Here is a 24,727-nt window from a genome sequence, read left to right as displayed (position 1 = left end):
ATCAGGCTGATGAGAACAGGCTGATCGGAGCAGGAGCTGACGTCACACACCCTCCCTGAAAACGCTTGGGCACGCCTGCGCTTTTCCGGATACTCACAATAAACGGTCAGTTACCGCCCACAAACGGCCTCTTCCTGTGAATCACCTTGCGAACGCCCATGCAAATTTAATTTTTGCACCATCCTGTCGCTGACCGGAGATGCCCTTTGTTTTTATCCTATGCGCGTGCGCATTGTGGTGCATATACATGTGCAGTTATGACCTGATCGCCCACTGTGCGAAAACGCACAGCAGCGATCAGGTCTGAATCAGGCCCTTTACACACTCCCACGACATCGTCCGTCACTTCCTTAGGTCGGCCCTACATACTGCTCAATCTGAAGATGTGGCTGATGACCCCATTTTTTCGGAAGCAGCGGGATGTGTAGCAAGCACTTTTGAGCTAATTGGGGTAAGACTCGGCCAGATGCAGGGTGTAGGTCATGCTGCAATTGTCGGGGTTTAAATGCTGGAACAGTGGCAATTAGTCTCCTTCACTCACAGTTGAATTCTCCTGAGCTACAAGCTCAGGATAATATATACCCACAGACTACTGTACCAGCCTCTGCACACATACAGGGTAATGTACTGTGACAATACACATACCAGCCTGTGCCCACATTATAATAGCTCTGTGCACTAATACAGTACATTGGGGAGATGTATGAAGCAGTGATAACCGTGGAGAAGTGTGCTGTGTACCATTTATCAAGTGCATTCTATAACATTACATGTAAAAGCTGATTGGTTGTCATGGCACACTTCTCCACTGGCACACTTCTACGTCTGCCCCATTGTCTTTCCCCACTACAGATAGCTTCCATGCACTAATGTGATATTACTGTTCTTTTACAGACAGCCACTAGTTATCATGTGCTCATTGCAATACTTCTCCTCCCTATTCACTTGCATACTGCCATTTTGGATTGTATTTTAGGTTCGGCAGGTGTAATGGATAGAATTACTGCCTCACAACACTGAGGTTGTGGCTCGACTCCCACCACAGCCCTAACTGTGTGGCGTTTGTATATTCTCCCTGTACTTTTGTGGGTTTCCTTCTGGTACTCTGTTTCCTCCCACAATCCAACAATATACTAGTAGGTTAATTGGCTCCTAGATGGGTCAAGTGAAGTGGTTCTTATCAAATTCTATGTCTCTATGATTACTTACCCACCAAGACAGCTCTTCCAATATAGGCCCTCATTCCGAGTTGTTCGCTCGTTCTTTTTCATCGCATCGCAGTGAAAATCCGCTTAGTACGCATGCGCAAAGTTCGCACTGCGACTGCGCCAAGTAACTTTACTATGAAGAAAGTATTTTTACTCACGGCTTTTTCTTCGCTCCGGCGATCGTAATGTGATTGACAGGAAATGGGTGTTACTGGGCGGAAACACGGCGTTTCAGGGGCGTGTGGCTGAAAACGCTACCGTTTCCGGAAAAAACGCAGGAGTGGCCGGAGAAACGGTGGGAGTGCCTGGGCGAACGCTGGGTGTGTTTGTGACGTCAACCAGGAACGACAAGCACTGAACTGATCGCACAGGCAGAGTAAGTCTGGAGCTACTCTGAAACTGCTAAGTAGTTAGTAATCGCAATATTGCGAATACATCGGTCGCAATTTTAAGAAGCTAAGATTCACTCCCAGTAGGCGGCGGCTTAGCGTGTGTAACTCTGCTAAATTCGCCTTGCGACCGATCAACTCGGAATGAGGGCCATAGAACTGAGCCAGCAATGCACAGACTTCCAGATTTAGTCATACTTCCTGGGGGCCAAATTCGCGTGTATGGCCATTGGCTTACACAAGCCACAAGGAACGGAAAGTTATCAGGAGAATTTTGTGATAAGAAGGCTATAGGTTGTGGTTGATGGCATTGGATAGCAGGCACAAACTCTGGAAAGTTACACTTTCTGAAGTTTGTTGCATATTGATACATCGCAGCACTTTAGAATCCCATGACGGCTGCTGGGCCACAAGACAGCACCAGATATCTCAGATTGTTTATCTACTTTTTATTACCTATCCGGGGATCCATATGTTTTGCTTCACTTTATTGGAGAATTTACAGCATTTTTGTGTTTACCACATCTTACCCTATGTTACTAGAATAGTTTTATTGGTTGGCTTTGGAACCAGGATTTATATAGCCCTATATATAAACGTACAGTGCCAGACTGGGGCGTGAAGGGGCCACCGGGGGAATGCAGTGATAGGGGCCCATACTTAGGGGTGTGGCCAGTCTACAAAGGAGGTGTGGCCAGCCTCCACAGAGGCTTGAAATACACAATAGTTTATTTCAGTGTAATGCAACATATCTACCATGTATAATACAAGTGCACAGTCTGGAACCTGATCCCTAGAGCATGGAGTGGACATTCAGGCAGTGGGGCCTACCAGTGGTTTCCCTGGTACCCCTGTGGGCCAGTCCGACCCTGTAAATGTATATGTAAACACCACAGTTCATTGGTCAATCCAGGCTTCAGTATTTGCTGTACTGTATATACTGTATTATGCATTTCATTGCAATGCCAATTGGAATTTTCAGTTCACAGTATACAATAATGCCCATCCTGTCATACTCCTCTGTGTAATAAACAGAATAAAATTGAAAAAGAACTGACTTGCATAAGGGAACATGAGCAAGAAGGCCACAGGAAATATTATTTCTCTGATTTCCTATGTAATAAAATGTGGGTTGCGTATACAGTAGGGGATGTCAACAGTAATAAGGCAGACGGTTACCACTAGCAACCGACAGTAGATGCACTTTACTTACTTTCTTCCAAATATCAATTACACTCGCTCTCTGACCACCCGATGTTCCAATTATTTATTATATGATGGTGAGAAGCAGCAGTGCATGACAACTCGTGGAAGGATATCAATTATATTGCACTCGCTCACTGGCCATTCGATGTTGCAATTGTTGGTAATCGGGTGGTGAGAAGCAGTGGTGTATGATATTTCTTTATGAGGCTCGATCACTTACCTATTGCTACTGGCTTTCAGTGTCCTTCCCCATTTTTCATATAGAATAAACATGAGACAATATGATGTAAACACACAGTATGAAAAAAAGTTTGTACAAAAATGTTTTTACCAAGGGTAACAGGTTGTAATGCGACCATGATTATTGATTTGGACAAAAATATGAGAAAGTATCAGTATAGTGGCAACATTTGATGGAGACTTGAATTGGATTATTTTGTTGCCATTTTTCATGTATGTGGATAAAGATTCTACATTGTTGCACTGTATAGCAGACACATTTTCAGTGACAGTACTGTCTTAATGTACTATGCTTAGATGATTGATTCCTGCACAAAAAAAGGCTTCTATATAGAATCTGTACCATTTTGATGTCGCAGGAATAATGTTTGAATTGTAATATGTGGTACTACAGAGGAGTTTGCCCCTTCATATGGCTATATAATTCAACTCATGGGCAACACAAAAATTATACTTTGCCAATACAGATAACACCTAGTAGAACAAGTGTCCTTCGCACAATATATAACAACCTGCATTGCTAAAATTATATGATAAGATAATTTTTGGGTTCTATGGATGCTAATACCCAATTTGTCCACAAATTTTGATCTAACCAGTCATAGTTTATATGTTAAATGTGTGTTTGTCTGCAAGTGAGTCCATACATAAAAGTTAAGTTTTAGCAATATTATTGAAGAGTGCCCCATTAAAGAGTTTTCATTTGTTCTTATTTTTTGACCATATTGTATGACGATGTTATGCTAATGCTCTGATATAGTTGTAATGTATGCAGGCTATATCTGACTATTTTATCCACCTCTTTAAAATATTTTTTCTCTAACGTCCTACAGGATGCTGGGACTCTGTAAGGACCATGGGATAGACGGGCTCCGCAGGAGACATGGGCACTTTAAGAAAGACTTTGACTCTGGGTGTGCACTGGCTCCTCCCTCTATGCCCCTCCTCCAGACCTCCGTTTGATACTGTGCCCAGTGGAGACTGGGTGCACTACAGGGAGCTCTCCTGAGTTTCCTGTAAGAAAGCATTTTTGTTAGTTTTTTTATTTTCAGGGAGCCTGCTGGCAACAGACTTCCTGCATCAAGGGACTGAGGAGAGAGAAACAGACCCACTTCTCTGAGTTTCAGGGCTCTGTTTCTTAGGCTACTGGACACCATTAGCTCCAGAGGGTTCGGTACGCAGGTCTCACCCTCGCCATCCGTCCCAGAGCCGCGCCGCAGTCCTACTCGCAGAGCCGGAAGAAAGAAGCCGGGTGAGTATGTGAGGAAAAGACCATCTGAGGCGGCAGAAGACATTTGGATCTTCACTGAGGTAACGCACAGCACTGCAGCTGTGCGCCATTGCTCCCCTTCACCTCACACACTTCGGTCACTGTAAGGGTGCAGGGCGCAGGAGGGGGGGCACCCTGGGCAGCAATATAAACCTCTCTTATGGCAAAGATAGATATATACATGTACAGCTGGGCACTGTACATGTATATAAAGAGCCCCCGCCATGTATTGAAAAATTTGAGCGGGACAGAGCCCGCCGTCTCCCTCAGCACTCACCAGCGCCATTTTTCTCCACAGCACCACTGAGAGGAAGCTTCCCGGACTCTCCCCTGCTTGACACACGGTGACAGAGGGTTTTAAAGTAGAGGGGGGGCACATAATTGGCGCATATACACAAAATAGCGCTACTGGGTAAACATACTGTGTTTTTTCTAGGGTCATATAGCTCTTGGGTGTGTGCTGGCATACTCTCTCTCTCTCTCTCTCTCTCTGTCTCTCCAAAGGGCCTGTTGGGGAACCTGTCTTCAGAAAAGAGCTTCCCTGTGTATGTGTGGTGTGTCGGTACGTGTTTGTCGACATGTCTGAGGTTGAGGGCTCACCTAAGGAGGAGGGGAAGTTTATGAATGTTAGGTCCCCGTCGGCGGTGCCGCGCCGGACTGGATGGATATGTGGAATGTTTTAAGTGCAAATGTTAATTTATTGCACAAAAGGCTAGACAAAGCCGAAGCTGGGGCACAGTCAGGGAGTCAACTTATGCCTGTCCCTATGTCGCTGGGACCTTCGGGGTCTCAGAAGTGCCCACTATCCCAAATAGTTGACACAGATACCGACACAGATTCAGACTCCAGTGTCGATTACGATGATACAAAATTACAGCCAAAGGTGGCTAAATGTATTCGATATATGATTATCGCTATAAAAGATGTGTTGCATATCACTGAGGAACCCTCTGTCCCTGAAACGAGGGTACACATGTATAAGGGAAAGAAACCTGTGGTTTCCTTTCCCTCCTCACATGAGCTGAACGAATTATGTGAAAAAGAGTGGGAAACTCCAGACAAAAAACTGCAGATTCCCAAAAGGATCCTAACAGCGTATCCTTTCCCATCGCAGGACAGGATACGGTGGGAATCCTCCCCTAGGGTGGACAAGGCCTTGACATGCTTATCAAAAAAGATAGCGCTTCCATCCCAAGATACGGCTACCCTCAAGGATCCTGCTGTCCGCAAGCAGGAGGTTACCTTGAAGTCCATTTACACACATTCTGGTACGTTACTCAGACCAGCTATTGCGTCGGCCTGGGTTTGTAGTGCTGTAGCAGCATGGACAGATTCCTAATCAACGGATATTGAGACTCTTGATAAGGATACCATTTTACTGACCCTAGGGCATATAAAAGATGCTGTCTTGTTTATGGGGGATGCTCAAAGAGACATTAGTTTACTAGGTTCCAGGATAAACGCCATGTCTATTTCTGCTAGGCGTGTCTTATGGACCCAACAGTGGACTGGTGATGCCGACTCCAAGAGAAATATGGAGTTGTTGCCTTACAAGGGTGAGGAATTGTTTGGAGAGGGACTCTCGGACCTCGTCTCCACGGCTACGGCAGGTAAATCCAATTTTTTGCCATATATTCCCTCACAATCTAAGAAAGCGCCTCATTATCAAATGCAGTCCTTTCGTTCCAATAAAAGCAAGAGAGCACATGGATCGTCCTTTCTTGCCAGAGGTAAGGGCAGAGGGAAAAAGCTGCACAACACAGCTAGTTCCCAGGAACAGAAGTCCTCCCCAGCCTCTGCAAAATCCACCGCATGACGCTGGGGCTCCCCTGAGGGTGTCTGCTCCTGTGGGGGCACGTCTTCGACTGTTCAGCCACGTCTGGGTCCACTCACAGGTGGATCCATGGGCAATAGAAATTGTTTCCCAGGGTTACAAGCTGGAATTCGAAGAGGTGCCTCCTCGCCGGTTTTTCAAATCGGCCCTACCGAAACACCCCCTGGAAAGGGAGATAGTGTTACATGCGATTCACAAATTGTGTCTTCAACAAGTGGTGGTAGAGGTTCCTCTGCTTCAAAGAGGGCAGGGGTACTACTCAACTCTGTTTGTGGTCCCGAAACCGGACGGTTCGGTCAGACCCATTTTAAATTTAAAATCCCTGAACCTTTACTTAAAACGGTTCAAGTTCAAGATGGAATCGCTCAGGGCGGTCATCGCCAGCCTAGAAGGGGAGATTTTTTGGTATCTCTGGACATAAAGGATGCATACCTGCATGTTCCCATATATACTCCTTATCAGGCGTACCTGAGATTTGCGGTACAGGATTGTCATTACCAATTTCAGACGTTGCCGTTTGGGCTTTCCACAGCCCCAACAATTTTCACCAAGGTAATGGCGGAAATGACGGTGCTCCTACGCAAGCAGGGTGTCACAATTATCCCGTACTTGGACGATCTCCTCATAAAAGCGAGATCACGGGAGAAGTTGCTGAACAGTGTATCACTTTCACTGAATGTGTAACAGCGACACGGCTGGATTCTCAATATTCCCAAGTCGCACCTGAATCCTACAACTCGTCTGCCCTTCTTGGGCATGATTCTGGACACAGATCAGAAGAGGGTTTTTCTTCCGACGGAAAAAGCGCAGGATCTCATGACTCTAGTCATGAACCTGTTGAAACCAAAACAAGTGTCAGTACATCATTGCACTCAAGTTCTGGGAAAGATGGTGGCAACATACGAAGCCATTCCATACGGCAGATTCCATGCAAGGACCTTCCAATGGGACCTATTGGACAAATGGTCCGGGTCGCATTTGCACCTGCATCAGCGGATCACCCTGTCCCCCAGGGCCAGAGTATCTCTCCTGTGGTGGCTAAACAGTGCTCACCTTCTAGAGGGCCGCAGGTTCGGCATTCAGGACTGGATCCTGGTGACCACGGACGCAAGCCTCCGAGGTTGGGGAGCAGTCACACAGGGAAGACATTTCCAAGGACTTTGGTCAAGTCAAGAGACTTGTCTTCAAATCAACATCCTGGAACTAAGGGCCATATACAACGCCCTATGTCAAGCGGTTCGCAATCGACCAGTTCTGATCCAGTCAGACAACATCACCGCAGTAGCTCATGTAAACCGCCAAGGCGGCACAAGGAGCAGAGTGGCAATGGCGAAAGCCACCAGAATTCTTCGCTGGGCGGAGAATCATGTAAGTGCTCTGTCAGCAGTGTTCAATTCGGGAGTGGACAACTGGGAAGCAGACTTCCTCAGCAGACACGATCTGCATCCGGGAGAGTGGGGACTTCATCAGGAAGTCTTCGCGCAGATTGCAAGTCGGTGGGGATTACCCCAAATAGACATAATGGCATCCCGTCTCAACAAAAACCTACAAAGGTATTGTGCCAGGTCAAGAGACCCTCAGGCGGTAGCTGTGGACGCCCTAGTGACACTGTGGGTGTTCCAGTCGGTGTATGTGTTTCCTCCTCTTCCTCTCATACCCAAGGTGTTGAGGATAATAAGAAAAAGAGGAGTGAGAACAATTCTCATTGTTCCAGATTGGCCACGAAGGACCTGGTATCCGGACCTGCAAAAGATGATCACAGAAGATCCGTGGCCTCTTCCTCTAAAGCAGGACCTGTTACAACAAGGTCCCTGTCTGTTCCAAGACTTACCGTGGCTGCGTTTGACGGCATGGCGGTTGAACGCCGGATCCTAGCGGAAAAGGGTATTCCGGATGAGGTCATTCCTACGCTAATAAAGGCTAGGAAGGCAGTGACGTCTAAACATTATCACTGAATATGGCGAAAATATGTTTCTTGGTGTGAGGCCAGGAATGCTCCTACGGAGGAATTCCATCTAGGCCGTTTTCTTCACTTCCTACAAACTGGAGTGAATTTGTGCCTAAAATTATGCTCCATTAAAGTTCAAATTTCGGCCTTATCCATTTTCTTTCAAAAGGAATTGGCCTCTTTACCTGAAGTACAGACTTTTGTGAAGGGAGTACTGCATATTCAGCCTTCTTTTGTACCTCCGGTGGCGCCTTGGGACCTTAACGTGGTGTTAAGTTTCCTTAAGTCTCATTGGTGTGAACCACTGAAAACAGTGGAGTTGAAATATCTCACTTGGAAGGTAGTCATGTTGTTGGCCTTGGCTTCGGCTAGGCGAGTTTCGGAATTGATGGCTTTATCACATAAAAGCCCCTATCTGGTTTTCCATATGGATAGAGCGGAGTTGCGGACCCGTCTTCAATTCCTACCTAAGGTGGTCTCATCCTTTCATATGAACCAACCTATTGTCGTGCCTGTGGCTACTCGTGACTTGGAGGATTCCGAGTCCCTTGATGTGGTCAGGGCTTTGAAAATTTACGTGGCCATAACGGCTAGGATCAGAAAAACAGAAGCACTGTTTGTCCTGTATGCAGCCAACAAAGTTGGCGGCCCTGCTTCAAAGCAGACTATTGCTTGCTGGATCTGTAACACGATCCAGCAGGCGCATTCTACGGCAGGATTGCCATTGCCAAAATTGGTTAAGGCCCATTCCACTAGGGAGGTGTGCTCGTCTTGGGCGGCTGCCCAAGGGGTCTCGGCACTACAGCTGTGTCGAGCTGCTACTTGGTCGGGGTCAAACACCTTTGCAAAGTTTTATAAGTTTGATACCCTGGCTGAGGAGGACCTCCTGTTTGCTCATTCGGTGCTGCAGAGTCATCCGCACTCTCCCGCCCGTTTGGGAGCTTTGGTATAATCCCCATGGTCCTTATGGAGTCCCCAGCATCCTCTAGGACGTTAGAGAAAATAAGATTTTAAAACTACCGGTAAATCTTTTTCTCGTAGTCCGTAGAGGATGCTGGGCGCCCGTCCCAAGTGCGGACTACTTCTGCACGACTTGTATATAGTTATTGCTTAAATAAGGGTTATGTTATAGTTTCATCGGTCTTGGACTGATGCTATGTTGTTTTTTCATACTGTTAACTGGGTAGTATATTACAAATTATACGGTGTGATTGGTGTGGCTGGTATGAATCTTGCCCTTGGATTACAAAAATCCTTTCCTTGTACTGTCCGTCTCCTCTGGGCACAGTTTCTCTAACTGAGGTCTGGAGGAGGGGCATAGAGGGAGGAGCCAGTGCACACCCAGAGTCAAAGTCTTTCTTAAAGTGCCCATGTCTCCTGCGAAGTCCGTCTATCCCATGGTCCTTACGGAGTCCCAGCATCCTCTACGGACTACGAGAAAAAGATTTACCGGTAGGTTTAAAATCTTATTTTATACACCTTTGTCTTGTCTATGCAGGAATCTCAGGAACCAGAATGGGTCCAGGTACATTGTGCATATATTACATTTTTACATTGTACAGATGTGTCCTCCCCCAACGTTGCTGCAGTCATGTTAAACAGCCCTTCTAGTCGCGCCTAGTCATGAGCGCATTTACTAATGTCCAGCGTCTATTTGTGCATTTTCTTCCCTGAAAATGTGTCTTTTCTCTTACGTCCTAGAGGATGCTGGGGACTCCAAAAGGACCATGGGGTATAGACGGGATCCGCAGGAGCTAAGACTTAAGACTGGGTGTGAACTGGCTTCTCCCTCTATGCCCCTCCTCCAGACCTCAGTTAGACTTTGTGCCCAGGACTGACTGGAAACTCACAGGGGAGCTCTACTGAGTTTCTCTGGAAAATACTTTTTGTTAGGTTTTTTATTTTCAGGGAGACATGCTGGCTACAGGCTCCCTGCAGCGTGGGAGTGAGGGGAGAGAAGCAGACCTACTTCTTCTTAGTTAAGGGCTCTGCTTCTCGGCTATTGGACTCCATTAGCTCCAGAGGGTTCGATCACTTGGTGCGCCTAGCTGCTTGTTCCCGGAGCCACACCGTCACCCCCTCACAGAAGCCAGAAGACAGAAGTCGGGTGAGTATGAGAAGATCAGAAGACTTCAGGACGGCAGAAGACTTCGGTGACCAGGTACAGCGCAGCGGTGACACTGTGCTCCATGCTCCCACACACATCACTGACGGCACTCACAGTGCAGTGCGCTGGGGGGGGGGCGCCCTGGGCAGCAGGTCACTGGGGTCCAGATAGCCGGCAGAAGCATTGTCGGTGCCTCGGCACCGTTCCTCGGCCCCCGCCGGCATTTTCAAACTGGGCTCGCTGAAGCCCACCGGGAAGGGGCGGAGCTTATGGCGCGGCTCACGGCGCAATCTTCTCTCTCCTCCATGCGGCTGAAGGAGACGCTGGGCGAACCTCCGATCACTCCTCACAAGTAATGGGGAGATTTTTCAGAGGGGGGCGCAGTGTGGTGCATTATTTGATTTTTTAAGCAGCGCTGGTCATATATATCCCCTATAGGGATATATAGGCGCTGGGGTGGGAGCTGGCATACTCCCTCTGGGTCTCTCTCTCTCTGGGCTTCACTGTAGGCCTGTCCCCTAGCTGAGACGTTCTGAGTGTGAGTCACTGTGTCGATTGAACGTGTCGACATTTCTGAGGCTGAATGTGATTCACCGGAGGAGGTTGTGGGGGGGTGCAGTTGTGGGTCTGGATTTGGGTCTGTCGGCGCAGCCGACACCTGATTTACTCACGTTTATTAAGTACAATCAATACGAATGTAGCTTCTTTATCAAAGAGGCTAGATAAGTCTGAGTCACAGACGCAGGTGTGGAAAAAGTCCATAGAGGAGGCTTTGTCTCAGGTACAGACCCCATCGGGCTTGCAAAAGCGGCCGTTTACTCAAGTGGTAGATACTGATACCGACAAGGACTCTGATTCTGAGGTCGATTTTTCTGAGGCGGCTTTGCATCCGCGTTTAGTGAAGAGTATTCAGTACATGATTGTGGCTATAAAGGATGTTTTACACATTTCTGATGAACCTGCGGTGCAGGAAACAAGGATTTGTTTGTTCAAAGGGAAAAAACCTGAAGTGAAATTTCCCCCTCTCATGAAATGAATACTCTTTGTGAAAAGGCTTGGGAGTCGCCGGATTAGAGGTGGCAAATTCCCAAGAGGATTTACATGGCGTATCCTTTCCCCTCTGATGATAGGGAAAAATGGGAGTGGTCTCAGAATGTTGACAAAGCTCTATCTCGTTTGTCTAAGAAGGTGGCGCTTCCGTCTCCGGACACGGCAGCTCTCAAGGATCCAGCGGATCGCAAGCTGGAGACGTCCCTGAAGTCCATTTTCGCTAATACAGGCGCATTGCTCAGACCTGTAGTGGCGTCGGTGTGGTTGAGTAGTGCTATTGCCAAATGGGCCGAGAATTTAGCTGCTGATATGGATACCCTTGATAAAGATAATATTCTTCTGACTCTTGGTCATATCAAGGACGCTGCAGATTACCTGAAGGATGCGGCGAGGGATGTTTGTCTCTTGGGATCAAGAGCCAATGCCATGTCAATATCGGCAAGGAGGGCGTTGTGGATCCATCAATGGAATGCTGATGCCGACTCCAAGAGAGCTATGGAAGCTTTACCCTTCAAAGGTAATGTCTTGTTTGGGGACGGCTTGGCAGACTTGATCTCTACCGCGAGGGTGGGTAAGTCCTCTTTTCTTCCTTATGTTCCCACACAGCACAAAAAGGCACCACATCAGCAGATGCAGTCCTTTTGTCCTAATAAATACAGGCGTGGGAAGGGTTCGTCCTTCCTCACTTCAAAGGGTAAAGGAAGGGGTAGGAAGTAGCCTGCCGTGTCGGGCGCCCAGGACCAAAAGTCCTCCCCTGCCTCTACCAAGTCCACCACATGACGTTGGGGCTTGCCTGGGGGAGTCCGGACCGGTGGGGGGCCGTCTCCGAGTCTTCAGTCAGGTCTGGATTCTTTCAGGCCTCGATCCTTGGGTCCTGGAGATTGTATCTCAGGGATACAAGCTGGAGTTTCGGGAGGTGCCCCCTCACCGGTTTTTCGTTTCGCCCTTACCAGCGTCTCTGCCGGACAGGGAGCTGGTGTTGGCGGTGATACAAAAATTGTGTCAACAGAAGGTCATTGTTCCAGTTCCTCCGTCACAGGGAGGGGTTCTACTCGAGCATCTTTGTGGTGTCGAAACCGGACGGTTCGGTCAGACCGATTCTGAATCTAAAATCCCTCAATCCATACTTGAAAGTTTTCAAGTTCAAGATGGAATCTCTTCGAGCTGTGATTTCCAGCCTAGAAAGGGGGGATTGTATGGCGTCAGTCGACATAAAGGATGCCTACTTACACGTCCCAATATTTCCTTCGCATCAGGCCTTCTTCAGGTTTGCGATACAGGACTCTCATTACCAATTTCAGACGTTGCCGTTTGGCCTTTCCACGGCCCCGAGGGTTTTCACCAAGGTCATGGCAGAAATGATGGTTCTCCTTCGCAAGCAGGGGGTTTCAATTATCCCGTACTTGGAGGATCTCCCGATAAAGGCGAGGTTCAAGGAAAGGTTGCTAAGGAGTACAGATTTGGTGCTGTCGGTGCTTCGACAGCACGGTTGGGTGCTAAATTTACCAAAATCTCAGTTGATTCCGACCACCCGGCTGTCTTTTCTGGGCATGATTGTGGACACGGCTTTACAGAGTTTTTCTTCCACAAGAAAAGGCTCTAGAACTGCAGTTGTTGGTCAGGGAACTTCTGAGGCTGAAGTCTGTGTCCATCCTTCAATGTACGCGCATTATGGGGAAGATGGTGGCGGCGTACGAAGCCATTCCGTTCGGCAGGTTTCATGCCCGGGTGTTTCAGTGGGACTTGCTGAGCAAATGGTCTGGGTCTCACCTGCACATGCACCGGAAGATAAGTCTATCTCCCAGGGCCAGAATTTCCCTCCTGTGGTGGCTACAAGGGTCTCACCTCCTAGAGGGGCGCCGGTTCGGTATCCTGGATTGGGTACTTCTGACGACAGATGCGAGTCTCCGGGGCTGGGGTGCAGTCACCCAAGGCAGGAACTTCCAGGGGAGATGGTCATTCCAGGAAGCGGGTCTCCACATAAATGTTCTCGAGTTAAAAGCCATCTACAATGGCCTGCTACAGGCAAGAAGCCTTCTTCAGGGTCGACCTGTCCTGGTACAGTCAGACAAATCACAGCGGTGGCACATATCAACCGTCAAAGCGGCACAAGGAGCAGAGCGGCAATGGCGGAGGCCACAAGAATGCTTCGCTGGGTGGAACAGCACCTGAGCGCCCTGTCAGCAGTCTTCCTTCCGGGAGTAGACAACTGGGAAGCAGACTTCCTCAGCAGACACGATCTCCATCCGGTAGAGTGGGCTCTTCATCAAGAAGTGTTTGCAGAAGTGACAAAGCGTTGGGGACTCCCTCTGATAGACATGATGGCGTCTCATCTCAACAAGAAGCTTCCGAGGTATTGTTCCAGGTCAAGGGACCCCCAAGCCAGTGCGGTCGATGCCCTGGTGTCTTCATGGGTGTTCAAGTCGGTGTATGTGTTCCCTCCACTTCCTCTTATTCCAAAGGTACTGGGGATCATTTGGCGAGCAAAAGTTCAGGCGATTCTCGTAGTTCCAGATTGGCCAAGAAGGGCCTGGTATCCGGACCTTCAGGAATTACTAGTGGAAGATCCTTGGCCGCTTCCTCTAAGAGAGGACCTGTTGTTGCAGGGTCCATGCGTGTTTCCCGACTTTCCGCGGCTGCGTTTGACGGCATGGAAGTTGAGCACCAGATCTTAGCTCGTAAAGGTATTCCAGGAGAGGTCATACCTACTCTCCTCAAGGCTAGGAAGGAGGTTACGGCGAAGCATTATCACCGTATTTGGAAGAAGTATGTTTCCTGGTGTGAGTTTAAGAGAGCTCCTGCGGAAGAATTTAATTTGGGACGTTTTCTCCATTTTTTGCAGGCTGGGGTGGATGCAGGCCTGAAGTTGGGCTCCATCAAGGTGCAGATTTCGGCATTGTCTATTTTCTTTCAAAGAGAATTGGCTGCCCTCCCAGAGGTTCAGATGTTTGTGAAAGGAGTTTTGCATATCAATCCACCGTTTGTGCCCCTGTGGCCCCATGGGATCTGGACGTGGTCTTACAGTTTCTCATGTCTTCCTGGTTTGAGTCTTTGCGTAAGGTTGAGTTGAAGTTTCTCACCTGGAAGGTAGTCATGTTGTTGGTGCTGGCTTCTGCCAGGCGGGTGTCTGAGTTGGCGGCCTTATCTCATAAAAGCCCGTACTTGGTCTTTCATTCGGATAGGGCAGAATTGAGGACTCGTCAACAGTTTTTACCGAAGGTGGTCTCCTCGTTTCACATTAATCAACCTATTGTGGTACCGGTGGCCAGGGATGCTGGGGTAGTTCCAAGGTCTCTGGATGTAGTGAGGGCTTTGAAGATCTACGTCACCCGTATGGCGGTTGCCAGGAAAACTGAGGCGCTGTTTGTCCTGTACGCTTCCAACAAGATTGGTCATCCTGCTTCAAAACAGACTATTGCAGGCTGGATTTGTAGTACGATTCAGCAGGCTCATTCTTTGGCCGGATTACCGGTGCCGAAGTCGGTAAAAGCCCATTCTACCAGGAAGGTGGGCTCGTCTTGGGCGGCTGCCCGGGGCGTCTCGGCTTTACAGCTCTGCCGAGTGGCTACTTGGTCGGGTTCAAACACTTTTGCCAAGTTCTATAAGTTTGATACCCTGGCTGATAAAGGACCTTGCGTTTGCTCAGTCGGTGCTGCAGAGTTGTCCGCACTCTCCCGCCCGGTCTGGAGCATTGGTATAAACCCCATGGTCCTTTTGGAGTCCCCAGCATCCTCTAGGACGTAAGAGAAAATAGGATTTTGGTACTTACTGGTAAATCCTTTTCTCCTAGTCCGTAGAGGATGCTGGGCGCCCGTCCCAGTGCGGACTATTTTCTTGCAGTGTTCTCTTGTGGGTTCGCTTAGTTTATACACGGGTTGTGTATTTCTGTTTTCAGCTTGTTGCTGTAGTTTTTTCATACTGTTATCTGGTTTCTTGTTACTCCGGTTGTACGGTATGGTTGTAGTGTGGGCCGGTATGTCTGTAGCCCTTAGTTTGCACAAAAATCCTTTCCTCGAAATGTCCGTCTCTCCTGGGCACAGTTCCTATAACTGAGGTCTGGAGGAGGGGCATAGAGGGAGGAGCCAGTTCACACCCAGTCTTAAGTCTTTTCACTGCGGATCCCGTTTATACCCCATTGTCCTTTTGGAGTCCCCAGCATCCTCTACGGACTAGGATAAAAGGATTTACCGGTAAGTACCAAAATCCTATTTTTTGCATCGTGCACAGTTTAAAGGAATGCCACATATCATTTTAATCAACAAAGGGGTAACTTTACTAAGTTGGGAGATTTATTTAAGATAGGATGTTGCATATACAGTAGCAACCAATCAGATTCTACTTCTCATTTATCTAGCACCTTCTAGAAGATAATACCTGGAATCTCATATTAAATAGACCACCCATCTTAGTATTAGACAATATTTTGAATGATTTGTATGATTCCGATAGATGGGAACGTAAAATTGTTCAAATCATCCATTGTGTACGCATTTTGGGGGTGATTCAGACTTGATCACTGGGCTGCTATCTTTTCTGTCCTGCGTTCAGATAGTCGCCGCCCCAGGGGGATTATAAATTCTCTGTGCAAGTGTGCGATTGCATGTGTACGCCGAGCTGCAAAAATCCAGTGTGTGCAGTCTGTGCGCAACCCAGGACTTACTCCATCAGGCTGATGAGAACAGGCTGATCGGAGCAGGAGCTGACGTCACACACCCTCCCTGAAAACGCTTGGGCACGCCTGCGCTTTTCCGGATACTCACAATAAACGGTCAGTTACCGCCCACAAACGGCCTCTTCCTGTGAATCACCTTGCGAACGCCCATGCAAATTTAATTTTTGCACCATCCTGTCGCTGACCGGAGATGCCCTTTGTTTTTATCCTATGCGCGTGCGCATTGTGGTGCATATACATGTGCAGTTATGACCTGATCGCCCACTGTGCGAAAACGCCATGAGGTCTGAATCAGGCCCTTTACGCACTCCCACAACATCGTCCGTCACTTCCTTAGGTCGGCCCTACATACTGCTCAATCTGAAGATGTGGCTGATGACCCCATTTTTTCGGAAGCAGCGGGATGTGTAGCAAGCACTTTTGAGCTAATTGGGGTAAGACTCGGCCAGATGCAGGGTGTAGGTCATGCTGCAATTGTCGGGGTTTAAATGCTGGAACAGTGGCAATTAGTCTCCTTCACTCACAGTTGAATTCTCCTGAGCTACAAGCTCAGGATAATATATACCCACAGACTACTGTACCAGCCTCTGCACACATACAGGGTAATGTACTGTGACAATACACATACCAGCCTGTGCCCACATTATAATAGCTCTGTGCACTAATACGGTACATTGGGGAGATGTATGAAGCAGTGATAACCGTGGAGAAGTGTGCTGTGTACCATTTATCAAGTGCATTCTATAACATTACATGTAAAAGCTGATTGGTTGTCATGGCACACTTCTCCACTGGCACACTTCTATGTCTGCCCCATTGTCTTTCCCCACTACAGATAGCTTCCATGCACTAATGTGATATTACTGTTCTTTTACAGACAGCCACTAGTTATCATGTGCTCATTGCAATACTTCTCCCACCTATTCACTTGCATACTGGCATTTTGGATTGTATTTTAGGTTCGGCAGGTGTAATGGATAGAATTACTGCCTCACAACACTGAGGTTGTAGCTCAACTCCCACCACAGCCCTAACTGCATGGCGTTTGTATATTCTCCCTGTACTTTTGTGGGTTTCCTTCTGGTACTCTGTTTCCTCCCACAATCCAACAATATACTAGTAGGATAATTGGCTCCTAGATGGGTCAAGTGAAGTGGTTCTTATCAAATTCTATGTCTCTATGATTACTTACCCACCAAGACAGCTCTTCCAATATAGAACTGAGCCAGCAATGCACAGACTTCCAGATTTAGTCATACTTCCTGGGGGCCAAATTCGCGTGTATGGCCATTGGCTTACACAAGCCACAAGGAACGGAAAGTTACACTTTCTAAAGTTTGTTGCATATTGATACTTCGCAGCACTTTAGAATCCCATGACGGCTGCTGGGCCACAAGACAGCACCAGATATCTCAGATTGTTTATCTCCTTTTTATTACCTATCCGGGGATCCATATGTTTTGCTTCACCTTTTTGGAGATTTACAGCATGTTTATGTTTGCCACATCTTACCCTGTGTTACTAGAATGGTTTTATTGGTTGGCTTTGCAACCAGGATTTATATAGCCCTATATATAAATGTATATGTAAACACCACAGTTCATTGGCCAATCCAGGCTTCAGTATTTGCTGTACTGTATATACTGTATTATACATTTCATTGCAATGCCAATTGGAATTTTCAGTTCACAGTATACAATAATGCCCATCCTGTCATACTCCCCTGTGTAATAAACAGAATAAAATTGATTAAGAACTGACTTGCCAGAGGGAACAAGAGCAAAAAGGCCACAGGAAATGTTATTTCTCATATTTCCTATGTAATAAAATGTGTGTTGCATACAGTAGGTGATGTCAACAGTAATAAGTCACTGGAACATGCAGGCAGGGTTTCTGAGTTCCTAGAAACCTCCTCTTGATTGACCACAATCTGAGCCCTGCCACTTCGTGGTGTAATGCCGTGTTTCACGGGTGTCATTTTGGCACCTGGAGGGTCATTCCAAGTTGATCGCTCGCTGTCGATTTTCGCAGCACAGCGATCAGGTAAAAAAAATGGCAAAACTGAGCATGCGAATGGGCCACAGTGAACACGCGTGACGTACTTTCACACAAAACTATGCAGTTTTACACAAGGTCTAGCGACTCTCTTCCGTCGCTCTGTTGATCGGTGAGTGATTGACAGAAAGTGGGTGTTTCTGGGAGGTAACTGAGTTTTTCCGGGAGTGTGATAAAAAACACAGGCGTGTCTGGAAAAAACACAGGAGTGGCTGGGGAAACGGGGGAGTGGCTGGCCGAACGCAGGGCGTGTTTGTGATGTCAAAGCAGGAACTGAACAGACTGAAGTGATTGCAAGGAAGGAGTAGGTCTGCAGCCACTCTGAAACTGCTTGAAAAAATGTCAGCACTGTTCTGCTAACCTTTGTTCGCACTTCTGCTAAGCTAAGATACACTCCCAGAGGGCGGCGGCTTAGCATTTGCACTGCTGCTAAAAGCAGCTAGCGAGCGATCAACTCGGAATGAGGACCCTGGTTCAAATAATGCAATTACTGGGCCCCATCTCCAACAAAAGCTGCTACATTGATAGTAAGTGTAAGCTGCATGTTTATCACACTCTGAATTTTTAATGTGGATGTGATAAAAAAAATTGCATAAATTTGCAAAGTGAAAATGAATATTTTCATATGAATTCACTAACACTCTCTTGCCAGGAGATGGGCTCTGATAAGAGCTTGTCCTGGCGAAGAACTGGAAGCATTATGATAGCATAATGTTATTACACTGCTCCCTGATTATGGTTCTCTGCAGGCAATGCGCATGCGCGGCCATCAGCTGGAGCATGCTTTGCCAGGGGCCAATAGAGAGGGAGTTTCCATCTTGCGCTCTGTAAAAATGTGCTAATTAGTAGCCCATAGGCTACTATAGAGTAAGCTATCGAAAGACTGTGCAGCCCCCATACAAATATATGGGTTCTGTGGCTGCTGTCAGAAATGGAGGACCTCAGTAAATATCAGAGATAGCTGCTGCGGTCCCTCTATGGTGCCTTTCTGGCAAATAGGCCCCCAAGTGTGATCTATCTCTCTACCTATATATTGATATAAATCCCCCCAATCCTGCATTTGCCTCTGCAAGTTATCAATGTGTGATAAAGTTTGAATGACAGTCTTCTCTCACTTCTATACAGGAACCAGTAAAACCAGAATATATTCAGTTACATTTTGCATATACTGTATTAATATATACCTACTTCAGCACTTGCATATATTGTAATTTTAAACTTATTAAACATTTTATATTTAAATGCTCTCTCCATATTGTCCTATGCATTTTAAATAGTACAACAAGTTGGTCAATTACTTTGTACAGTGTATTATACAGTTCGTTTTAATGCTAGTAGATATTTTATTTTAAAAACAGTGATTGATTGATTGATTAAAATTAACCAGTTGAATAATCCCCTTTTATGTTTATATAACAATATTGCCGTGGTCAAATAATTGTCTCTACTTTCTTTACATACAGTATTGTTCCATATACTGAGATACAACTAGTGGCTGGTTGGAATAATTATCTGTTAATGTACAGTATGGGAGCAAATGACAATCAACTGATTGCTCCAAAATAATGGAAAACACACAAAAAAAAAGGTCATTCATACAAATTGGCTAATTCTGTTTGATTTAATCAATGTGTCTGAATGACAGTTTTTGTCCATTTTTGGTGTTTGGGAGCAAATTGCCATTTGATCCCTTGCTGTACATTACCAGATTTTCATTCCAACCAGCTAATTAGTCGGATAGTTAGAAAGATAATCTTAAAGTGTATGAGCTTCTTTACATTTATTACTTTTATAGGAAATAAAAGGTGGCTCTAATGTGACATTTTAAAATGCCAGTCGATTCTCCAAAAATGTTAATCCTTTCCGAACATTAGGGATCCGAATCGAAATAAAACCCCCGAGGAAATCAGATCTACCCACTGCTCAGAATTCAGATTTTAAATTAAAATTTTTAGTTTTGGGCTCAGTTTGGATCGTAAAAATAACAAGATTTTAGCAGTTTTTATCAATTTAAAAAAACAAAACCCTAAAACATGAGGCTGATTCTGGATCCAAAACCAAAACTAAAACACTGGGGTTGGCTAACATCTCTATTTAAAATGAGAACATTGTACATGGAGCTCTTTAACGCTCATCAGACAAATTTTACTTATATCACATGGTAAATTCACAATATGCCACATGGCAGTGGGTGACAGAGAGAGGCAGAAGGTGTTAACATAAGGCAGGGGTGGAAGTGTGTGACAACAGAAGGCAAGGCGAGGGTGACAGGAGGAGGCAGTGGGTAACAGGGATACAAGAACAATATCCTATGTGGTGTGGAAAACAGAGGGCATGTACCTTGGTGGAGGCAGGAACACAGCGGCCACTGCTCTGTCAATGACTAGGGTCCCCACCCCTTGTGCTTACTACAATTTGGCCCTCAACCAGGCAGACTCTGACACTGATTGTGAGCTGCCTTTAATTCACAGACAGCAGTCAATCAGAAAACACGTACAGCTGTCAGATAATTAGAGGCAGTAAATGGCTGTGATCTATAGCGCTGATAGGTGGCAGGGCTCCTCTATCAGTCCAGCACACACAAGGTCAGCCCTGCCTACTTAAAGTAAGGGGCAGGTACCTAAGGCTGCAGGGCCCACCTTGCTCTAAAAAAAAAAGGTGGATTATTCATACTAGGATTCCTCTTATTAAATGTCATAACAGTACTGTTTTAATGTGCAAACATTTTCCACGCTGTATGCTTTGCTTTATATTGGGTATATAAAAGAAAGAAAAAAACATTATGGTGAGGTAGTGAAACAAGAGTACAGTCATTAGCTACAAACTTATGCCTATATCTGAGCCTGTGATGTGCACAAGCCCTTCCATGATATTATCTGTAGCAATATAATAAAAGCTGACCTGTTTCTTTTTCTTTTGGTTTTTTTTTCAGCTTCCAGTATTTCCTGCTAATCTTCAAGGTAATGCACCAATACGATAAAGGAGCAATTTTACAAAAAGGTCGATTTGGGGGGTTTTGTTCGTGTTTCTGTCTGTTTTGTAAACCGACCAGTTACTAAAGTCAAAACTAGCAAAATGTTAAAAATAATAAAAAGAAGTGTGGCCCACCCCGAAATCCATAACCAACTTCGGCCTTCTGAGCCTAGGCTGGTATTTGATAACAGGAGGAACAAAATCTGCATGAGGGTTCCTTATATTTTCCATTAACCAGTGCTAGGCTGAAGAAACACTATAGCAGGGGTACACACAGTGTGGAGGCTCCCTGCCATAATGATAACAAGCTCCAAACTGGTCAGGCCAGAACTAGAATCCCTAGGAAAGTTTACACCCCCCACCACCAAAGTGGGGTCCCTTCTCCCCAAAGACAACCAGGCTGAAAGGTCCTTGATGCGGTGGATGTGTGAATAATTGTAATCAAAGAATTACTGTACCTCCCGTTAATATAAGAAACCGGTGCAGGACTTCCTGTCTGAGCTGGATTGGGAGTGGCATCATGCCTGTTAGGCTACACCCATTTGTGAATGACATTTTGGGGGCGTGGTTGTGAGCCCAGCACTATGGCAGCAGCTGGGCTGCCCTCAGCCTCACCGGCACTAAATGGATGCCGCACACATCAGCATGTATTCACCTCTACTCTGATAAGCATAACAGTGATTATAGTATCCCCCACCCTGCTGGACACTGCAGCCTGCTAGTGAGAGAGCGGGATAGTGCCAGTTCCCACTGAAATCAGGCAGTTGAGAGGTATGAATAATTTTGTTTTTTACAGATGGCCTACAAGTCCCAGCAAGCTTATTTGATGAACCCAGACAGTCAATCAGGGGTATTCATAAGGAGAGTTCGGTAGCCACTAATGTGGTAATATCAATCCAGCCTAATTAGAATATATTAATTAAAGTTGTAATAAAATATATTAAAGGCTATTTCATAATTCAAATATCTAGCTATTACACTACATACCTCTAGGGTCAACTACCCAGATTCAAAACACCAATGTAAGGGAATTTCAAAAGAATAATGAAGTCGGTAAATTCCAACGCAAGAGGACCTAATGAATCAATTAATGAATCAACGCGTTTCGTCTCATCAGACTTCTTCAAGGGGTCTTGAAGAAGTCTGATGAGACGAAACGTGTTGGGTTTCCTGCATTGACCCCCTGCTCATTTTAAGCTAAGTTTGATCCCCTATCCTCTATATTCCATGTACATTTGTTTTCATATGGTCTTTTATATGAAGAAAAAAATTTTTATGGGAAAAATTGTTTTATAGAATCTTTTTTTTACTCTCATACAGTATATATTAAACTTTTTTAATATTTATACATTTTTTGGCTTTTAAATTATAAGTTTATTATTTACTTTTTAGCAACACTTGTCGCCGATACCCCTATCCCTCCATGTTCCATATATATATATATATATATATATATATATATAAAATATCCACAACGAAAGGCAACACTCGACATTTCAGGGGACGCACCCCCTTCTTCAGGAACACACAAGTGCGAAACAGTGTAACACAACATTTAAATAACTTACCAGTCCATGGCACGCCAACCCCCGCCGCAGCAACGCCGGCCGAGATTACGGACCCCGCACTTACAGTCACGTCTCACTCACGATCCAGGAAGTGATTTCACGTGGCCTGGCGGCGTCTCGCGGCGGCTGTGAGCATGGAAACACACCGTAACCATGGAAATGAAGTACACATCACAATTACAGTAACAAACAATTAAAAAACCCGCTGCCATAAGGACTGCGAGAACATCTAGCTAATAAATACATACTAAATTAGACAATAGCTGTGAAAATGGTAAGTAAAAACCTGTGATGTGCCAATGAACACCATTTAGACACACTTGGAAACCAGTCCAAGTGTGATATACAATCCAGTGAAGAACCAACAAGATCACTAGAATATAGGGTGCCGTATGTGTTGTGTGATTATGGAATCACAAAAATGTGTAAAAAAAACCTCACATTATGTGATGCATAAATCCACAATCTAAAATGGCAATACAGCATCTGACCATCTGCAATGAACTAACAAGCTAATCATGATAACAAATATGACCTGTAATAGGTATAATGTATTATAAGAATCAGCTCAATCCCAGGTTCTCATTGAGACCCCTGGGGTTAATAGTATCCAATTTGTGGATCCAGCGTGACTCCAGCTGGATCCAGCTGATGCACTTTACTGTTGTGTTAGGGTCTCCTGCCCTGTGCTGCCACGTCGTCATGGCAACCGGGAGACAAGTGCTAGCGGAGTAACCTGAGCGCAGCTGATACTCCGGTTCGGGTCTTTTGCTGTGCAGTGGTTACAGGCTCTGTGCACGGCAGGGGATCCGGTGCTGGTTTTTGTGCTCACAGTCTGTGAGGTCTGAGTGGGGCGTGGACAGCACCTGCTATATAAACCCTCTTATCAGGTTAGGCAGATGCTGCTGAATCTTTGTTGGTTAGTCAGTTCCTGAAAGTTAGCTAGTACTGTGTAACTTTGTATTTGTTTGTTGCTTACTGCAAATAGGCCTTGGGATTTGGTACTACACTCTGCCAATCCAGACCTAGCAGTAAGACTGGAGTCAGTCGTTTAACCTGCTGGGGTTCTTTTGCTACTCTGTGAACCTAGCAAGTTTGCGGCTGTATTCTCAGACTTGCCTGCCAAAATCCTTTCTCACTGTGCAAGGTGTTCAGGTGTCAGTTTAGTGGCAGTAAGCTGAACCAGTGCACTGCAAGTGAGGACTAGGATTGTGGAGACTCTCCTTGTGTCTATTATTCCATCTCTGACCAAGGAGTTTACTGCCACACCCGTTGGTAACCCTTTAGAGTTTTGCTGTTGCCCTTAGCAACAGCATTTCGGGTTCTCTACGTATTAAATCACAACATCTCGCTTCTTTCCATCTGAGCATTCCTAATACTAGGGAGACACCCAGTTTCTTAGCCTTTGGGCTTCTCTGTTCACTTTGTGTTTATTTTGTTACTCTATCACCTTCTGTGTATGTAATGTCATATTCCCCAGTCTGTCTGTGAGTTCATTTGTTTTGCATCCCTCACCGTTCAGACACCAGTACATTCCTGCTGGCACTGGTGTGCATAACATATTCAGCAGCCCAATACTCCTGTTGAAATTTTGTGGGAATATGGAGCATACCCCTCAAAATACTTTGCAACAGGTGGTCGATCAGGTGCAGGTCCTGACTCGACAATTTAAGGATTTGTCCATTAAAATGCACACCTCGCAGGCCGCTGGCGGAGCTCCCGCAGCAGCAGCATCTTCAGGAGTTAAGGAGCCGAAAGTAAATCTCCCGGATCGTTTTTCTGGAGATCGCTCGCAGTTCTTTTGTTTCAAGGAGAGCTGCAAGCTATATTTCCGGCTTAGGCCTCAGTCTTCTGGGTCGGAGATTCAGCGGGTGGGCATAGTGATTTCCTTGCTACAAGGAGACCCACAGGTCTGGGCATATGGGTTGCAGCCTGACTGTCCGTCGCTTAAAAGTGTTGATGCTTTTTTTTGCGGCACTGGGCATGTTGTATGATGAACCTGACAAGACGGCCTCAGCCGAGGCTCAGATTTCGATCCTTAAGCAAGGGCGAAGGCCAGTTGAGGTTTATTGTACGGAGTTTCGGAGGTTGGCCCATGATACCCAGTGGAATGACCCAGCCCTGAGACACCAGTACCGAAGAGGTCTTTCTAACCAGATAAAAGACCAACTGGTACAATATCCCTTGCCTGATAGCTTGGATCAGCT

At 46.1% G+C, this 24,727-nt stretch overlaps 1 protein-coding gene across 3 annotated transcripts in view; it reads left to right on the top strand.

The window, feature by feature from the left end:
- The window catches only part of FAS (Fas cell surface death receptor), a 224,471-nt gene that overhangs the window by 155,810 nt on the left and 43,934 nt on the right, over positions 1-24,727 (top strand). For 2 of the 3 annotated variants that reach the window (XM_063961692.1, XM_063961694.1), the window contains 2 exons: positions 9,594-9,620; positions 20,912-20,939. In XM_063961692.1, coding sequence (XP_063817762.1) covers positions 9,594-9,620; positions 20,912-20,939 — 55 coding nt within the window. The remainder of the gene's footprint in view (positions 1-9,593; positions 9,621-20,911; positions 20,940-24,727) is intronic. The other variant, XM_063961693.1, reaches the window with a different exon arrangement.

The sequence above is a fragment of the Pseudophryne corroboree genome, chromosome 3, assembly GCF_028390025.1.
Source record: "Pseudophryne corroboree isolate aPseCor3 chromosome 3, aPseCor3.hap2, whole genome shotgun sequence".
Classification (NCBI taxonomy): Eukaryota; Metazoa; Chordata; class Amphibia; order Anura; family Myobatrachidae; genus Pseudophryne; species Pseudophryne corroboree.
This window is presented reverse-complemented; position numbering and strand designations above follow the sequence as displayed.